Source organism: Argentina anserina, chromosome 6 (genome assembly GCF_933775445.1).
Source record: "Argentina anserina chromosome 6, drPotAnse1.1, whole genome shotgun sequence".
NCBI classification, from domain to species: Eukaryota; Viridiplantae; Streptophyta; class Magnoliopsida; order Rosales; family Rosaceae; genus Argentina; species Argentina anserina.
The window spans coordinates 29,427,691-29,441,902 of NC_065877.1; the positions used below are offsets into that span (position 1 = coordinate 29,427,691).

General features: G+C 38.6%; 2 protein-coding genes across 2 annotated transcripts; one reads left to right on the plus strand and one right to left on the minus strand.

Annotated features, from left to right (window-relative positions):
• Positions 1-2,138: 2,138 nt before the first annotated feature.
• On the plus strand, positions 2,139-8,897 carry LOC126798455 (protein MEI2-like 2). Its single transcript, XM_050525430.1, has 13 exons — positions 2,139-2,371; positions 3,282-3,335; positions 3,466-3,609; positions 3,692-4,161; positions 5,093-5,251; positions 5,356-5,472; positions 5,571-5,722; positions 6,080-6,171; positions 6,303-7,239; positions 7,349-7,433; positions 7,523-7,591; positions 7,761-7,940; positions 8,177-8,897. Exons 2-13 carry the CDS (start codon positions 3,293-3,295, stop codon positions 8,291-8,293), a joined length of 2,565 nt encoding a protein of 854 aa, XP_050381387.1. The 5' UTR covers positions 2,139-2,371; positions 3,282-3,292; the 3' UTR covers positions 8,294-8,897.
• A 2,141-nt stretch (positions 8,898-11,038) lies between these two features.
• Positions 11,039-13,884, minus strand: LOC126798808 (ribose-phosphate pyrophosphokinase 4). Its single transcript, XM_050525870.1, has 7 exons — positions 13,673-13,884; positions 12,773-13,088; positions 12,128-12,223; positions 11,921-11,989; positions 11,720-11,848; positions 11,503-11,599; positions 11,039-11,423 (listed from the first exon to the last, which is right to left on the minus strand). The coding sequence occupies exons 1-7, from the start codon at positions 13,792-13,794 to the stop codon at positions 11,293-11,295; spliced, it is 960 nt and encodes a 319-aa protein (XP_050381827.1). The 5' UTR covers positions 13,795-13,884; the 3' UTR covers positions 11,039-11,292.
• Between the last annotated feature and the right edge of the window lie 328 nt (positions 13,885-14,212).

Genomic DNA, 14,212 nt, shown 5'->3' on the forward strand with positions numbered 1-14,212 from the left:
TTGAACTTCCCTCGATCAGAGACCGTCCGAAGAAAGGTGCGTGGGCCCAACCCTACCAGTACTGGTGCTGATATGTTGCGGGTCCCATGTTCTGTCGGTCGCATGATTGCGAGAGAGAGAGAGAGAGAGAGAGAGAGAGAGAGAGAGAGAGTATGGTGATGGCAAGTCGATGAAAGCCCGGCCAGAAATGGGCACACAGTAGCTTATTATGTGGCTATGCCCTGCTACTTCTGCCTTTGGTCACCCCAAGTGTTCGATTTTGGGGCATGCAGAGACCAAGCCAACTCCCCACCTCACGTCCTCCATAATCCTTTTCCTTCTCTCTTTCTCAGACTGTTCCGAGTATCCGGGGTCGGAATCTCAACGGCGTTTGCGTTAAATTGATCTAGTTCGGTGATGATTTAGGTGACCCGAGTTTTATGTTCAAGTTCGTGATGACATTGCATAATAGTCCCACATAATGTTAAACGAGTAAAAATGAGAAAAATTTAATTAGTATCTTGCGTTGGTGTTTGATTTCTAAAGTCCTTTTACACTCGTTGTGCTGATCGATGAATTAGATATTCTTTTGTCAATTGAAATTGGTATTAGAATGGTCGATCGGATTGAGGGTCGGAGTGATGTCAAGTTGGTTTCGTGATTTAAGAGGTTATATATAGACAAAGCAAGTGTGATTGTGTGAATAACTAGAGGGGCCAAGTAAGCAGCATTATTTGACAACTTGACCAACTTATTTTAATACTTGTATTGTACTCCTGTGCTTAGCTCGTTTTTCATGTGTGGGACATTGGATTTGTCAACAGCACGTTTCAATCGAGAAGTATAAAAAATTTATCAATTAAATGCGGTTTCATATACTATGAATTATATGAGCCTCAATTGGGCTGCATCATTTTCAAACAATTTCATGATTTTCATCCATATAAATGGTTGCATTAAGTCAAGCCCAATACATAAATATAAACTTAGTTCATGAATCATGAGTCAGTTCAAGTCGAGCCTTACAAAAAGTGAAGAGAGTCACCACCATCATATATATTGGAAGTTGAAATCAATATCTTCCCAAAATGTCGGTGTTCACTTGTTCAAATTAAGTTTGATAATTTTGTTAAGCTGCTCTTGATTCAGAACCCTACAATGAATTAATATTTAAAGAGCATATTAGATAAGAGAGTGCAGTTAATATCATAGGTAATTTTTTAAAAGAATTATTTGGCCATCGGACATTTACAAAAGAAAGAAGCATGTTATATCCGGTAATTTCTAACAAGAAAATCTACGTCTTCCTCATAACTCTTAGTGACAATGTGCTCTCGAGTAGGCCATAAATCATGAAGTTATCAATCAACCCAATTTTCTGTTTTCACTGTAAAAAAACATCTATTTTCAACATTAATACTGAATAGAATGTAAATTAAGGGGAATTACTAGAACATATGCAGCAGCCTCTGTGGAGAGAAACATGCGTTGGCAAACATCCATATTCTAATGATCAAAGGAGAAATCAAATTGCTTCATTACTCACTATGCTAGAACATTTTGAATTCTAAAGTTGACATAAAAGAAAAGAAATGCCAAAATCAAAGTCCAGTCCGAGTCTGAGTGGGTTGGGCCACAGCCCTTATCCTCGAGGGTCCGGTCAATCCCGACCCATGATTACGTCCACGCGTCGCAATATAACCGGATCCCTTTATTCCTCGGGGCTTTTACATCCCACGTTGAAAAACAGTGGAACCCAACTCTCCGGCCGATGCACCAACACGTCAGCAAACCCCACCCACCCTATAATCCCCTGGAACAATGTTCCACCAGACAAAACCCCCATCCCCTGACCCCACCGCACCTTTTCCTCCACTCACCGCCCTCCACGTCACCTCCAAAATGGCATATGCGTAATTCCGCCCCGAAATTATCCGTGCGCGTCATCTCTCTCAAAATTTTTGGCTTCGTGTCAACGGACGCCAAATGAGATTCAAATCCAGCCGAATTTCTAGTTGGAGGAGAGAGAGAGTGAAACTCGAGCTGTTATTATGGTGCGAGTGTCTGGGGATTAAAATTTTATTATTTATTTCTCTTCTGCTGCTACTGGTCCCTGGCTCCAATCATTTGCCCATATTTCCGATTTTAATTTATTTTTAATTTCTGGGCCTTGATTATATTTTTTTGGTTTGGAAATTTCATACATTTTGGTGTCTGGTTTCTCGGCGAGAGAGGAGGAAGTAGAGGAGTAGAAGAAACAAATATCTCTGCTTCTACGAAACTCTCTCAAACTCAGTTCACAATTCACTTCGATCATCAAACACAAAATGAAACTCAATTCCACTCTTTAACCGCTTATCTTTTGTCTTTGTTGTCTCTACTCGCTGTTAAGGTACTCTCTCGCTCTCGAACTCTCTGCAACTATTTACTTTGGTCTTGTTCGTGCTTTGTCTGAGGTGATTGAAGGTTTGGATTTCCTGGTCGGGTTTGGTTTTGGTGAATTGTGTTAAAGCTTTGGTCTTTGCATGTGTTTGGATGATTCTGCATGTGGGTTCTTTCTGTTTTGGTGGAATTGGTTTTGGGTGTTGTGGGGAAAGTTGATTGATTTGAGGCTTTTATTTGGGGTTGGGAGTAGGTAGGTGGACTGTAACATTGAGTTTGTGTATCAACCTTTGCTGAGTTTGAGTTCAGAGCTTTGTTGACTTGGTGCCTAGTTGGAATTTGTGGAGCTACTGGGTTTAGTTTGAGCTGATCAATTACCAGACTTGTGTTGTGTGGTAGACCCCCCTTAGAAATTTGTGTGTGCATGTTTTGATCAGACGAAAATTGCCAGGTTTCATGTAGTGTCTTGGGAGATCAAATTCACCTACCGGGGTTTTGATACTTTTGGCACATTGTGTTGCATGTTTTTGTGGTTATATGAAGAGAGCAGTTGTATCCTCGGTCATAAGTAGGAAATAGTTTGGAGGTTAGGTGGTGTTTTACCTGTTCGGGTTCTACATCAGCTATAAACAAGCCTTTGAATGTAATCAAAAGCACTGCATGATTGGGGTGCAAGACGACCTCTACCTTGCTATAATCATCCAAACTGCATTTTACGAAGAGTTCAATAGTGATCCCATCTTGACAAACTTTCCATTTCTTTGGACCATACTGACTGTTGTGTTATTTCATTTTTTGGATTGGTTTGACGATACAGTACAAACTATCTGTAGTTACACACTTACATATTAAGATGCAATCATGCATTTGCGAGATTTCTGATAGCCAAACTTTTTTGTTTACTGTCCTTGTGTTTGCAGAAAGGGAGTCAATGGAGAAGCATTCGGAAAATACTAAATTGGGTCACTCTGAAGGTTTTCTTCTGTTTTCTTTAACTTATCGAAGCATTACAGGGCACACAGCCACATATATATGCTCTATAATTAAATCTCCTTACGCATGCATGATCTTTCTTTTGATGGGTCATTTGTAACTGTTTTGCAGGGGCCTTTAAGATTCCATCGGTCAATATTCCTAGAAAATTAGAGAATACTGCATGGGGAATCTTTCGTACAACTGAGGCGTATCATGCATCGACTGATACTAGCTTGTTCTCAAGCTCATTGCCTGTCCTTCCACATGAAAAGTGTACGTCGTGAGCTCTTTTATACTGTAATGGGTTAACTTATTTGTAGAATGCTTATTGAAAGTTGAAAGTCTATTTATGCAGTGAATTTCGCTAATACGAAACAGTTGCGCCAGTCTGTTGATGATAGCTTGCCCAATCTTATTAAAACAGACCCAGACATTGAGATTAAAGATCCACTGGATAATGCTGAATCAACTTCGTTCAGAATTACACTTCCTGATGATGAAGATGAGCTGTTAGCAGGCTTAACAGATGATTTTGATCTAACTCGCTTGCCTAGTCATCTGGAGGAGATGGAAGAGTATGATCTCTTTGGCAGTGGTGGAGGAATGGAATTGGATTTTGACTCGCAAGACAGCCTTGGTATTAGTTTGTCAAAGCTAAGCATATCTGATGGGGTTGGTGCAAATGGTATTGGTCATTATGCTCTTCCAAATGGAGCAGGAACTGTGGCCGGAGAACATCCTTATGGAGAGCATCCGTCAAGGACCTTGTTCGTCAGAAATATCAATAGTAATGTTGAGGACTCCGAATTGAGATCTCTATTTGAGGTATTTTACAGTTGCTACTTCATTTTACTTGTTGGTTGACTTGTCTACTTGCTTGGCTTGGTTTCTTTTATGTCCTTGCTTTCTATGTATCTGGGTGGGTGGGGGTACTTTCTTGTCAGAGAACTGATACCAAGAACACAGATTATATAATGATACTTTCATGAAATGATATCAGATAAATTTGAGCTGCCTTATTCAATATAATAAGTCTTTTGAATTCCCTCATTAGAACTTACGAGTCCTCAAGCGTTTGCATGAAATAGGTCCAGAATAATCTTTGCAGTAGAGAATAAGAAGCATAGAACTTTTTGTATCATAGGGATGTCTTTCCCTCGTTTTTGGCTTTGACTACTGCAAGGTAACAGTCTGCAATACCTGTTATGTAACTCATTTCACCTTGTTTACTTTGGACTATAACTTGCTCAATATAGGATTGGAGTTCGTGATTCCCCCTTCCTTGAGTTGAGTTAATATTAATATTCTACAGTCTTATGAGTTCCTATTTTGTTGCATCATGCTTTTGCTACTGTGAGAATGATCAGTAGCTTCCAGGTTTAGCATTTTTCTATGAATTCTTAGTACTATACTGTCAAGGCTATGCCAGCATTCTTCTTAATGTTGTGAAGTTGTTTTTACGACAGTGTTCTGGTATATATGCTACTCATTTTAATGGTGCAACATGAAGTCTAGCTTGGTTGATTTTTCATGTGTCATATTCAGATCTTTGATCTTCCCTCGCTAGGAATCAAAAGTCGCTCATTTTATCCTCTCTTTCAAGAATTGGCTGTGTAAAAGTTATTGTTATTGCTCTTTTAAGATGCTTTTAAGCTTTCTTCTGTATAACTGTTGCATATACTACTTCTCAATTTCTCATCTTTACTTTGATAACCTTATGCTCATTGAGTTATGGTGCTATCCCTTATTTTGTCAGCAATATGGAGATATCAGAACCTTATATACTGCGTGCAAGCATAGGGGATTTGTGATGATCTCATACTATGACATCCGTTCTGCTCGCACTGCTATGCGTGCGTTACAGAACAAGCCCTTGAGACGAAGAAAACTTGACATTCATTTTTCAATTCCCAAGGTTTGAATAATTTGTCTGATATTATAATTTGAATTCTGCTGGAATTCAGGATATCCCTTAAATCCACATCTTCATAATTCATCTTTCTCTCTGCTGAAATTCAGGATAACCCTTCAGAGAAGGATATCAACCAAGGAACTCTTGTGGTTTTCAATTTGGATGCGTCAGTGTCAAATGATGACCTTCGACATATATTTGGGGCTTATGGAGAAGTTAAGGAGGTATAAGTTATTTTTGGGTTTATAATTAAATCTCTCTCTCTCTCTCTCTCTCTCCCCACGTTTTAAAAATTGTTTTTTTTACCTCAATTAAAATGCAGATCCGAGAAACCCCACACAAGAGACACCATAAATTCATAGAGTTTTATGATGTTAGAGCTGCTGAGGCAGCATTGAGAGCACTAAATAGGAGTGATATAGCTGGGAAACGCATAAAGCTTGAACCTAGCCGCCCTGGTGGAGCTCGAAGAAAGTAAGTATTAGTTTAGTGTGCTTGGTGAACTAATTTGACATTTTTTCTTAAGCATTTGCATTATCTGCATTTTTATTATCTAATTAATGGCATTAGAACCTAGCAAACAATGTAGCACAGGGTAACTTGATCTTATAAGTGTCATGTTGCCTGCTTCTTTAATGGTTTTGTATTAATATCCACATTGGAAACATACTTATATATATTTGTGAGGTCAAGGCTGTTTGCTGACCTTCACAAAATTATATATCAGCAGAAAATAATTATGCTGTCAAATTGTGAAGATACAAACTCCATTTTGCTGATTATATTATTTCAAACCGGGCCCAAATAAATTTGTTGTACTTTCTATTTTAGCTTGATGCAGCAACTCAGTCAAGAGCTTGATCAAGATGAAACTCGAAGTTTCCGACATCAAGTGGGTTCACCAATGACCAACTCTCCTCCAGGTAGATCTCTTTGATTCTGAATTAAGCTGATAACTTGTTTACCTCCGCTTCTCCTCCCGAATTTCTGGATTACACTTATTGGGAATGCATGGTCTGCTATAAGCTTAGTCAATAGCTTTGACACTATGCAGGTACCTGGGCACAAATTGGAAGCCCCATTGAACATAATCAGCATGGTTTTAGTAAGTCCCCAGGTCTTGGAAGCCTGAGTCCTGTAGAAAGCAACCATTTACGGGGGCTAGCTTCGATTCTTCCGACCCACGTTTCCAACTCCCCAAAGATTGCACCTATTGGTAAAGATCAAGGAAGGTTCAACCATACAAGTCAGATATATAGTAACTCTACATCAACACCAGGAGCAACCTATCAGCATTCTCATTCCTTTCCTGAGCAGAAATTAAGCACTAGTCCAGGTCCCATCTCATATGGCGAGTCAAATTCAAATTCATCAGGTATTGGAACGTTGTCAGGTCCTCAGTTTCTGTGGGGAAGCCCAACTCCTTATTCTGAGCCCAAGTCTTCTGCCTGGCCAACATCGTCTGTGGGACATCCATTTTCACCTGGTGGACAGGGACAAGGTTTTCCATTCAGTAGCAGGCAGAGCTCTTTCCTCAATTCACAAAACCATCATGTGGGATCTGCTCCTTCTGGTGTTCCTCTGGATAGGCACTTTGGATACTTCCCTGATTCACCTGAAACATCCTTCATGAATCCAGTGTTTGGAGCCATGGGTTTAAGTCGCAACAGTGGTAGTTACATGATGAACATGGGTGGTCGTTCAACTATGAATGCTGGTGTCGGTCTTCCAGGAAACATTACTGAAAATGGCTCTCCAAGTTTTAGAATGATGTCGATGCCAAAGCCTAGTCCTGTCTACCTTGGGAATGGTTCTTACACTGGACCTGCAGCAACCATTAGTGAGCTATTAGCTGATCGTAGTAGGAGTCGTCGGGTTGAAAATAGTGTGAATCAAGTCGATAACAAAAAGCAGTATCAACTTGATTTAGAAAAAATTCTCCACGGGGAAGACAGTAGGACTACTTTAATGATCAAAAACATCCCAAATAAGTAAGAAACAATTTGTAGTCGTCCCAGGCTTTAGCTGCTTTCATACATTATTCGCTGTGTGGTGGTTCTTAGTACATTTATTAAGGTGACTGCATTCTTTCCTTTTCAGGTACACTTCTAAAATGCTGCTGGCTGCTATTGATGAAAATCACCGGGGTACATATGATTTTCTGTACTTGCCAATTGACTTTAAGGTAATTCTTTCTGCTGATGTTTGATTGTAAGTGGCTCTATGATTTCCTCCAACTGATGTAGTACTGATGAACACCCTTGTCTTTTGTAGAATAAGTGTAACGTGGGTTATGCCTTCATCAATATGGTGTCTCCTTCCCACATTGTAGCTTTTTATGAGGTTAGTCCCAGAATTTTAATCATTTTTCCTCAGTTTTATTCTCTAGGAAGAAAGGAAAAACTTGAAACTGATGTTTAATTGGCAATCTAATGTGCTTGAATAATCTCTCAACTTGAAAGGCAAACATTTATATCTTTTACCAGTACTTATACCATACAAATTGGTGTAGGCATTTAATGGAAAGAAGTGGGAGAAGTTTAACAGTGAAAAGGTTGCTTCACTGGCTTATGCACGTATACAGGGTAAAGCTGCCCTTGTGACTCATTTTCAGAATTCAAGCCTTATGAACGAGGACAAGCGCTGCCGGCCTATCCTTTTCCACTCGGAGGGCCAAGAGACTGGTGATGAGGTAATATGTTTGACATCTGTATTTATGGATGCTGATATTTGCCCTTCTGCCTCATTTGTCAAATATGATATTACCATAGATTGTACCATGGCTTTTTTCTCCTCATTTTTGAATCCTGTTTGGTTGTAGCATCAGTGCGTAAAATTGTTTAGTATTATTAGGAGCTTCTCTGTCTTGAAGTTCTCTTGTAGTTCCCAGTTTGTTTTACTGATATCCATGTTTTTGTGGATCATCAGGAAACTTTCCTATCTAGAAATCTGAACATATGCATACGACAGCCAGATGGCTCTTATTTGGGTGATTCATTGGACAGTCCAAAGGGGAATCTGGATGACAGTGCAGAAAACGATTGATAATGGATTCGTAATCTCACTTGCCTGAGGGAGGATTGGGCTGCTAACTTCTGCACAGTTAACTGTACAAAGTAGAGAGAGAGAGAGAGAGAGAGAGAGAGAGAGAGAGAGGTATGGGGCATGTAATAACTCAATATGGCTACCTGCTGCTTTTGGATGCTGGATACTTCTGATATTTCTTGAGAAGGTATCGAGGGAAAGCGGCAGAGAGCATTTTGTTAATTTGTAAAGTGCAAATTGTTATTCAACCAAGGGAGAAGAATAAGGTGAAGCATCTGGCTGAACTGTGTAGTCCCCTGCAGTCATATGCATTGCTAAACGTCTGTGCAGAATCTCCCCTGGTTTCATTTCTTCTTTTTAATTTTATGTTATGGGTCTTTTAAATCCCATTTGCAAATACAATCAAGTGTATATGGTCAAATGCCCTGTTGGATATTAGGGCTCAGAGGGCTGTTTCAATGAGGAAAAAGAAAAAAAAAAGAAGGTTGTATGGATGGGAGAGAGTAATCTTGTTCATATTGTATCTAGTCTTGTCATGTACTGAAGAAAAAGTTGTATTAATACATTACTGTACTGATGTTTACTCTCTTTTTGGCTTACCTTCGTTCCTGTGTTTTCTTCGTTTGATGAATGTGCATTGTATATCTGCAGCTTGGTTGTTTCTATTACATAATTACAAGAACCTGTTTCTTCACATTTTTTGCATAAAAATAAATCAAATTCACAGTATTTCACTAATTGCTTCGAGGCAAGAAGTGAGTTGGTCTTTGATCATGTCACTCCCCATGTATTATAGTGTTGCATTCTGCCGCCACTTTAGGTGACCAATTTGGATCCGTAAACCCTCATCAGATCATGTTATGTAGGAGACCCATCAAATCAACAGATAAAGTCGAGGCACGTGAGGCTTGATTTTCGGGTGTGTGTTCTCTGCAACCTGGAGTATGATTTTCAGCTCTAAGGCAGTTATGCCAGAACTGTAGTTATATTAGAGTAGTACTTGATTCTATTCCAAGCTTGTATAATTGTTGCTATGGACTCTGATAATCTCAATGCCCTGGTTGGCTCACTATGCGTTCAGAGAAGTTACGTAGAGCTGCTTTTGCTCAATCGCTCTTCATTTGGGAAGTTTGGAAAGAGAGAATGTCTTGGTGTTTGGAAGCACTGGCGGATCCTCTTTATAACAAGGGGAATTACAAAAAAAAAAAATGCATGTAATATACATATTTTTTAAGTGGAAGTATCTCCAACACTCACTCACACTCAATTCTCCCACCCGCACTTAACTTTTTCACATATGCACACAATATCCATTAACCAAATTCTATTTTCTCTTCGTCTTCTTCTCCGACCTCAAAGACTGGCCTTAATTCCTAAACCAAATCCCTAAATTAGATTAACTAATTTCACTTGGGGTCTTGGGCGTTAGCTCCACGCTCCACCATAATACCACAGTCTTCCGTCGACGATTCAAGTGTGGTTGCGCGGTACTACTGGGCTTGCTCCCTAGATCAAATTGGGGATTTGTGGATTATGTTTCTCTGTTTGGCAATCTCAAGTTAACGAAGTGATGGAATTGGAATTTGAGTTTAGTTTTACTTCGTTTAATTATTTTGGTTATTCTAATTTTGAGTTTGGATTGAGTTGATTTTTGTTTGTTACTTTTTGGAAGAGTCAAGAAAAAGAACATAAAAGAAGTAAGTTTTTTGTCCATCCACTCCATCGGTTCAAGCTTTATTCATTTAATTAACATAACTATGTATTTGTTGATATATGAATTCATTGAATAAAGTTATAGATTCCCGAATTGTTCTGTGACTTTTGTGTTATACTATTATATCGAATTGCTTGGTTATATATGTGCATTTATCAATTTTGGTAGCTATGCTGTAATGTTACATTGTCAGTTGATATACGTATTATTTTCAATAATTATAGGTTATTAGACTAAAATCATATAATATCAGAACTTCAGCCCAAACGAAGTGTTCGAAAAAAAAATTACTTTATGGTTTTCAAGCACCGTCGAGATTCTCACTATTTTCTTCTTGTTCGGTTTATGAATTAGAACTTTAAACATCTCCAAAGTGACTATTCGGGATCCGCCACTGTTTTGAAGAACAAAATAACACCAGCCTATGATGTGGCTTTACTGTCATCTACAATATTGATGCATTCAAAGGCCCGGGTAGCAAACTAACAACCATAGTACTAGGATGATTAGGTGGAGTGCTCCGGGCAAAAGTAAACTGTGATGAAGGCTATAGTATGGGGTTGCTTGGGAAACGAGGTAAAGGCGTTAGTATCTGCAAAACATGCAGAATTGTTGGCACGTAAGGAGGCAGTTAATAGGCACAAAGCAATGAACTCCATCCAGTGAGATTGTCTCATAGTTAAGTAACAACTTGGTAAAGGTCGAAGACAAAATGTATCGACTCTGGGGAGACTGATGACTTATATGAAAGTTGTCCCGTCCAGTTCCAAATGTGAAGTTGGTCTATGAAACAAGACAGCAGATATGTTCGCTGCTCATGCAGTTAACTAAGCTACAAGCTTTTCTTGGTTTGCAGTACCTCCTTTCTGATTTGTTCAGTTTGTTGTTTTAAATTGGCAGACGATACAGATGGTTTCAGACCAAAGGAAAACAAGAATGAAAGAAGAGAAGAAAATATACTCACTGCCCCGAATATGATAACTCTTAAGTTCATCAACTACCTTGTTCGTATCCAAAGAAACAATCACATGCATGTGTAATATGAGTTTATATTATTGTGCTTTCAAACATATTACACAGCGCTTAGGCATAACATGACACTTTTTAGAGTTGTAAGAAATTTCAGATAGCAACCCTCATTTCAGCCAGGTTATTGAAAATATAAAATCTAAGTAGCCTTCAAACACTTCAGGCAAGTTAATCTGAAATTGCCTTCTTATATCGCAGGCCTTTCCCTAAAAATCATCATGCTCATAGGACACATTACCTAACTACTGTATTCCGTCTATTGTAGAGCATCAGCAATGGATCCTGCAAGACTTAAGATCTCAAAGGGTGCTTCATGTTCTACAGCTTTGACAGTAAGCGGGCAGGAATCTGTGATCCAAAAGTAGGCAAACGGATTATCTGACTCTCCTGAAAATAATACAAGCGACAGGGTCAATGACAGAAATTCAAAATATAGTTATACAAACAAAATTATGCAAGTAGTTACCATTCTTGTGAGTGAAACGCTCCCAAGAGCGCTTTGGAAATACTCCATGGGTGACATAAGCACTAACCTTGGCTGCACCATGAGCTGCCAAAACTTTCTGAGCAACAGAAACAATACAGAAGGAGGTTTTAAGGAAACTTCAACAAGCCTAATTTTATCTTCCAGAAACACAACACATTAAGAAGTCCAAAACAGGAAGAATATTGATAAGTCATACCTGGCACTCGATTAAGGTGCCACCAGATTGCACCAAGTCATCAACAATAACCACATGAAACCCTGCAGGATTTCCCTCCTTGATTCGAACTATCCTCTTATCACCTTCACGAACCTTGTTACACACAACCTGCCATCCACAAAGGTGAGATTTGAAAGATATAACAGATTCAATTCCTCTTTAGCAAAATATCAGACTAACCACGGGAAATTGATCAAATTGCTTGTGATATCGCTTCCAAGCTCCATCATCAGGAAATGCAACAACTATCTGGAATGCAACTATGATTAGAATTAAAATAAAATCATAGACTATAGATGAAGACATGGAAGTTGAAAAAAAAACATTTAATTGATTCTAAAATGGAATGCTCAATTGTGAGATGAAAGATGATGCTGCAATTCCCACCTTATCAGAGTCAGGAAGCTGGTGGAGGCGTTCCTTTAACAGAGGGATTCCAGTCTCAAACAAAGGCAAAACATGGTCCCCGAAGTAAAATCTTTCCTGCACAAAAACAAAACTGAAGTAATTAAATATTAGCGCACCCATTGTAATGATAACAAAGCACATAACCAACAAACTGTAATGACAACCAACAATTTACAGTCTCAGTTCTATGTGCTAATTAAATATAGAGAAATGAGAATAATAAACATAACTCAACTGCAAAAGAGCGGAGAAATTTAATGAAATTGGGGTCTCGTAACAAGTTATAGCCAAATGCTGACCTATAAGTTAGTTTACTATAAATATATTGACCTTTAGGCTGTTACTACTGTTAAAAAATGTATTTGTAAATTAAAATTTCAGCCCTCTGTAGAGAGATTCGTGTATAGGACACAAATACTGAAATATGTTAAATGAGCTCATTCATGATTAGAATGGTTCTCAACTACAATACCCGAAGCTAGATAGAGTAGTTGGGCAGATAAAAAATGTACAGATAACCTGAGAAAAGAATTTGCACCTCAAGATCTTTGAAAAACCAGAAAAAAAGAAAAAGAACTTGAGTCTGTGATGAGAACAACAAAGAAATACCAAAACAAAACAAACCTGTAAAGCATGTATGTCATAAATGACTAAACTGGTTGGGCCACCTTTCGATATGGGAATATTTGACAACATTCTCGCCAGGGTAAATGCAGTTGCAACATCCCCTTCTTCTTCCATTCGTTCAAAGGAACCAGTTGGAAAAAAAGGCAATACCAAAGAGAAGGATGCAACAAACAGCTTGGGGAGTGCATATATCACAGACAGCTGCTCAAAGATTACAGCTTGGGAGCTGAAGGATGCAAGAAAGGCAACATGTTGGCCTCGAAGGTCTTGTGCATTGTTGATGAAAATGTTTGGAAACCCATCGTCAAAGTTCCTGTACAAATACAATCCAAGCAGACAATCAGAATCCCATGTATCTTGTACTTGAATGTGCAACATTGCTAGACATAAATACCGTTACTACATATGAACTTCTTGTCTGACATAACTCCCAAAACTTCTATTAATCATTACATAAGGCAACGGATTAGAATGCAAACATTAAAGTACAGCTCAAGGGTTCAAGTCACTACTAGAATGAATTCTGATCTCAATCACTCATTTCCAGTCTAGAAGTCTCAAACATTCAATTCCTATCACCCTCCTCGGCTAATTACTTACAACCTCAAGCTCCCTCCTTTGTAAATTACCCAAACTCTCAGCTTCACAAAAGATAAAAGCTTTACTCTTTTTGTTTTCTCAAACTGTTTCCAGTCATTGTTTTCAGTGTTTGGAGTAAACCAACACATGAAATAGAGTAAAGCACAACCCCATATTTTCTTTACAAAAAGTTAGCTGAAATAAGAAGCACCCATCTCAATTCACGAATATATGAAACAGAGAAAGGGAAAGATTAAAGCACTACAAAGCAAGCACGAGAGAGAGGGAGAGAGAGAGAGAGAGAGAGAGAGAGAGGACCTCCATTTGATGGTCTGGAGAGTAATGAGGTCTGACTGAGAAGCAATCTTCCGAGCAAGGTCTTCGCATTCGGCGCAGTAGAACAAGTAGACTTGCTTCTTCTGTGACTTGTCCATAGCCATCGTCCGATGAAGCGGTCTTGAGGAAGAGAGGGTTGTTGTAGTTGCTCCTGTTTGGGGTACTTTGGTTGCAACTTGAAAAAACACTGCTTGGCTTGACTCCCACCCAATGCGCAACCCTAACCCGACATTTTAGTTGAATTTTTAGATCTTTTTCTGGTCCATTTTCATTTACAAAAGAGAGATTCTATTAGATGTTCGTATAACAAGTTAACAACACTTATACCTCTCATTTTTTTCAAAGTAGTGTTAACTTTATCAACTGATAGAAAATTATCAATATAAATAAATATAAAAAAGGTAAATTCATTTTATAGTACTTGAGGTATGACCAATAAGACACTTTAGTACCCAATATTTCAAAAAAGAAAATTTAGTACATGAAGTTAGATTTTATGTGACACTTTGATACTTATGTTGA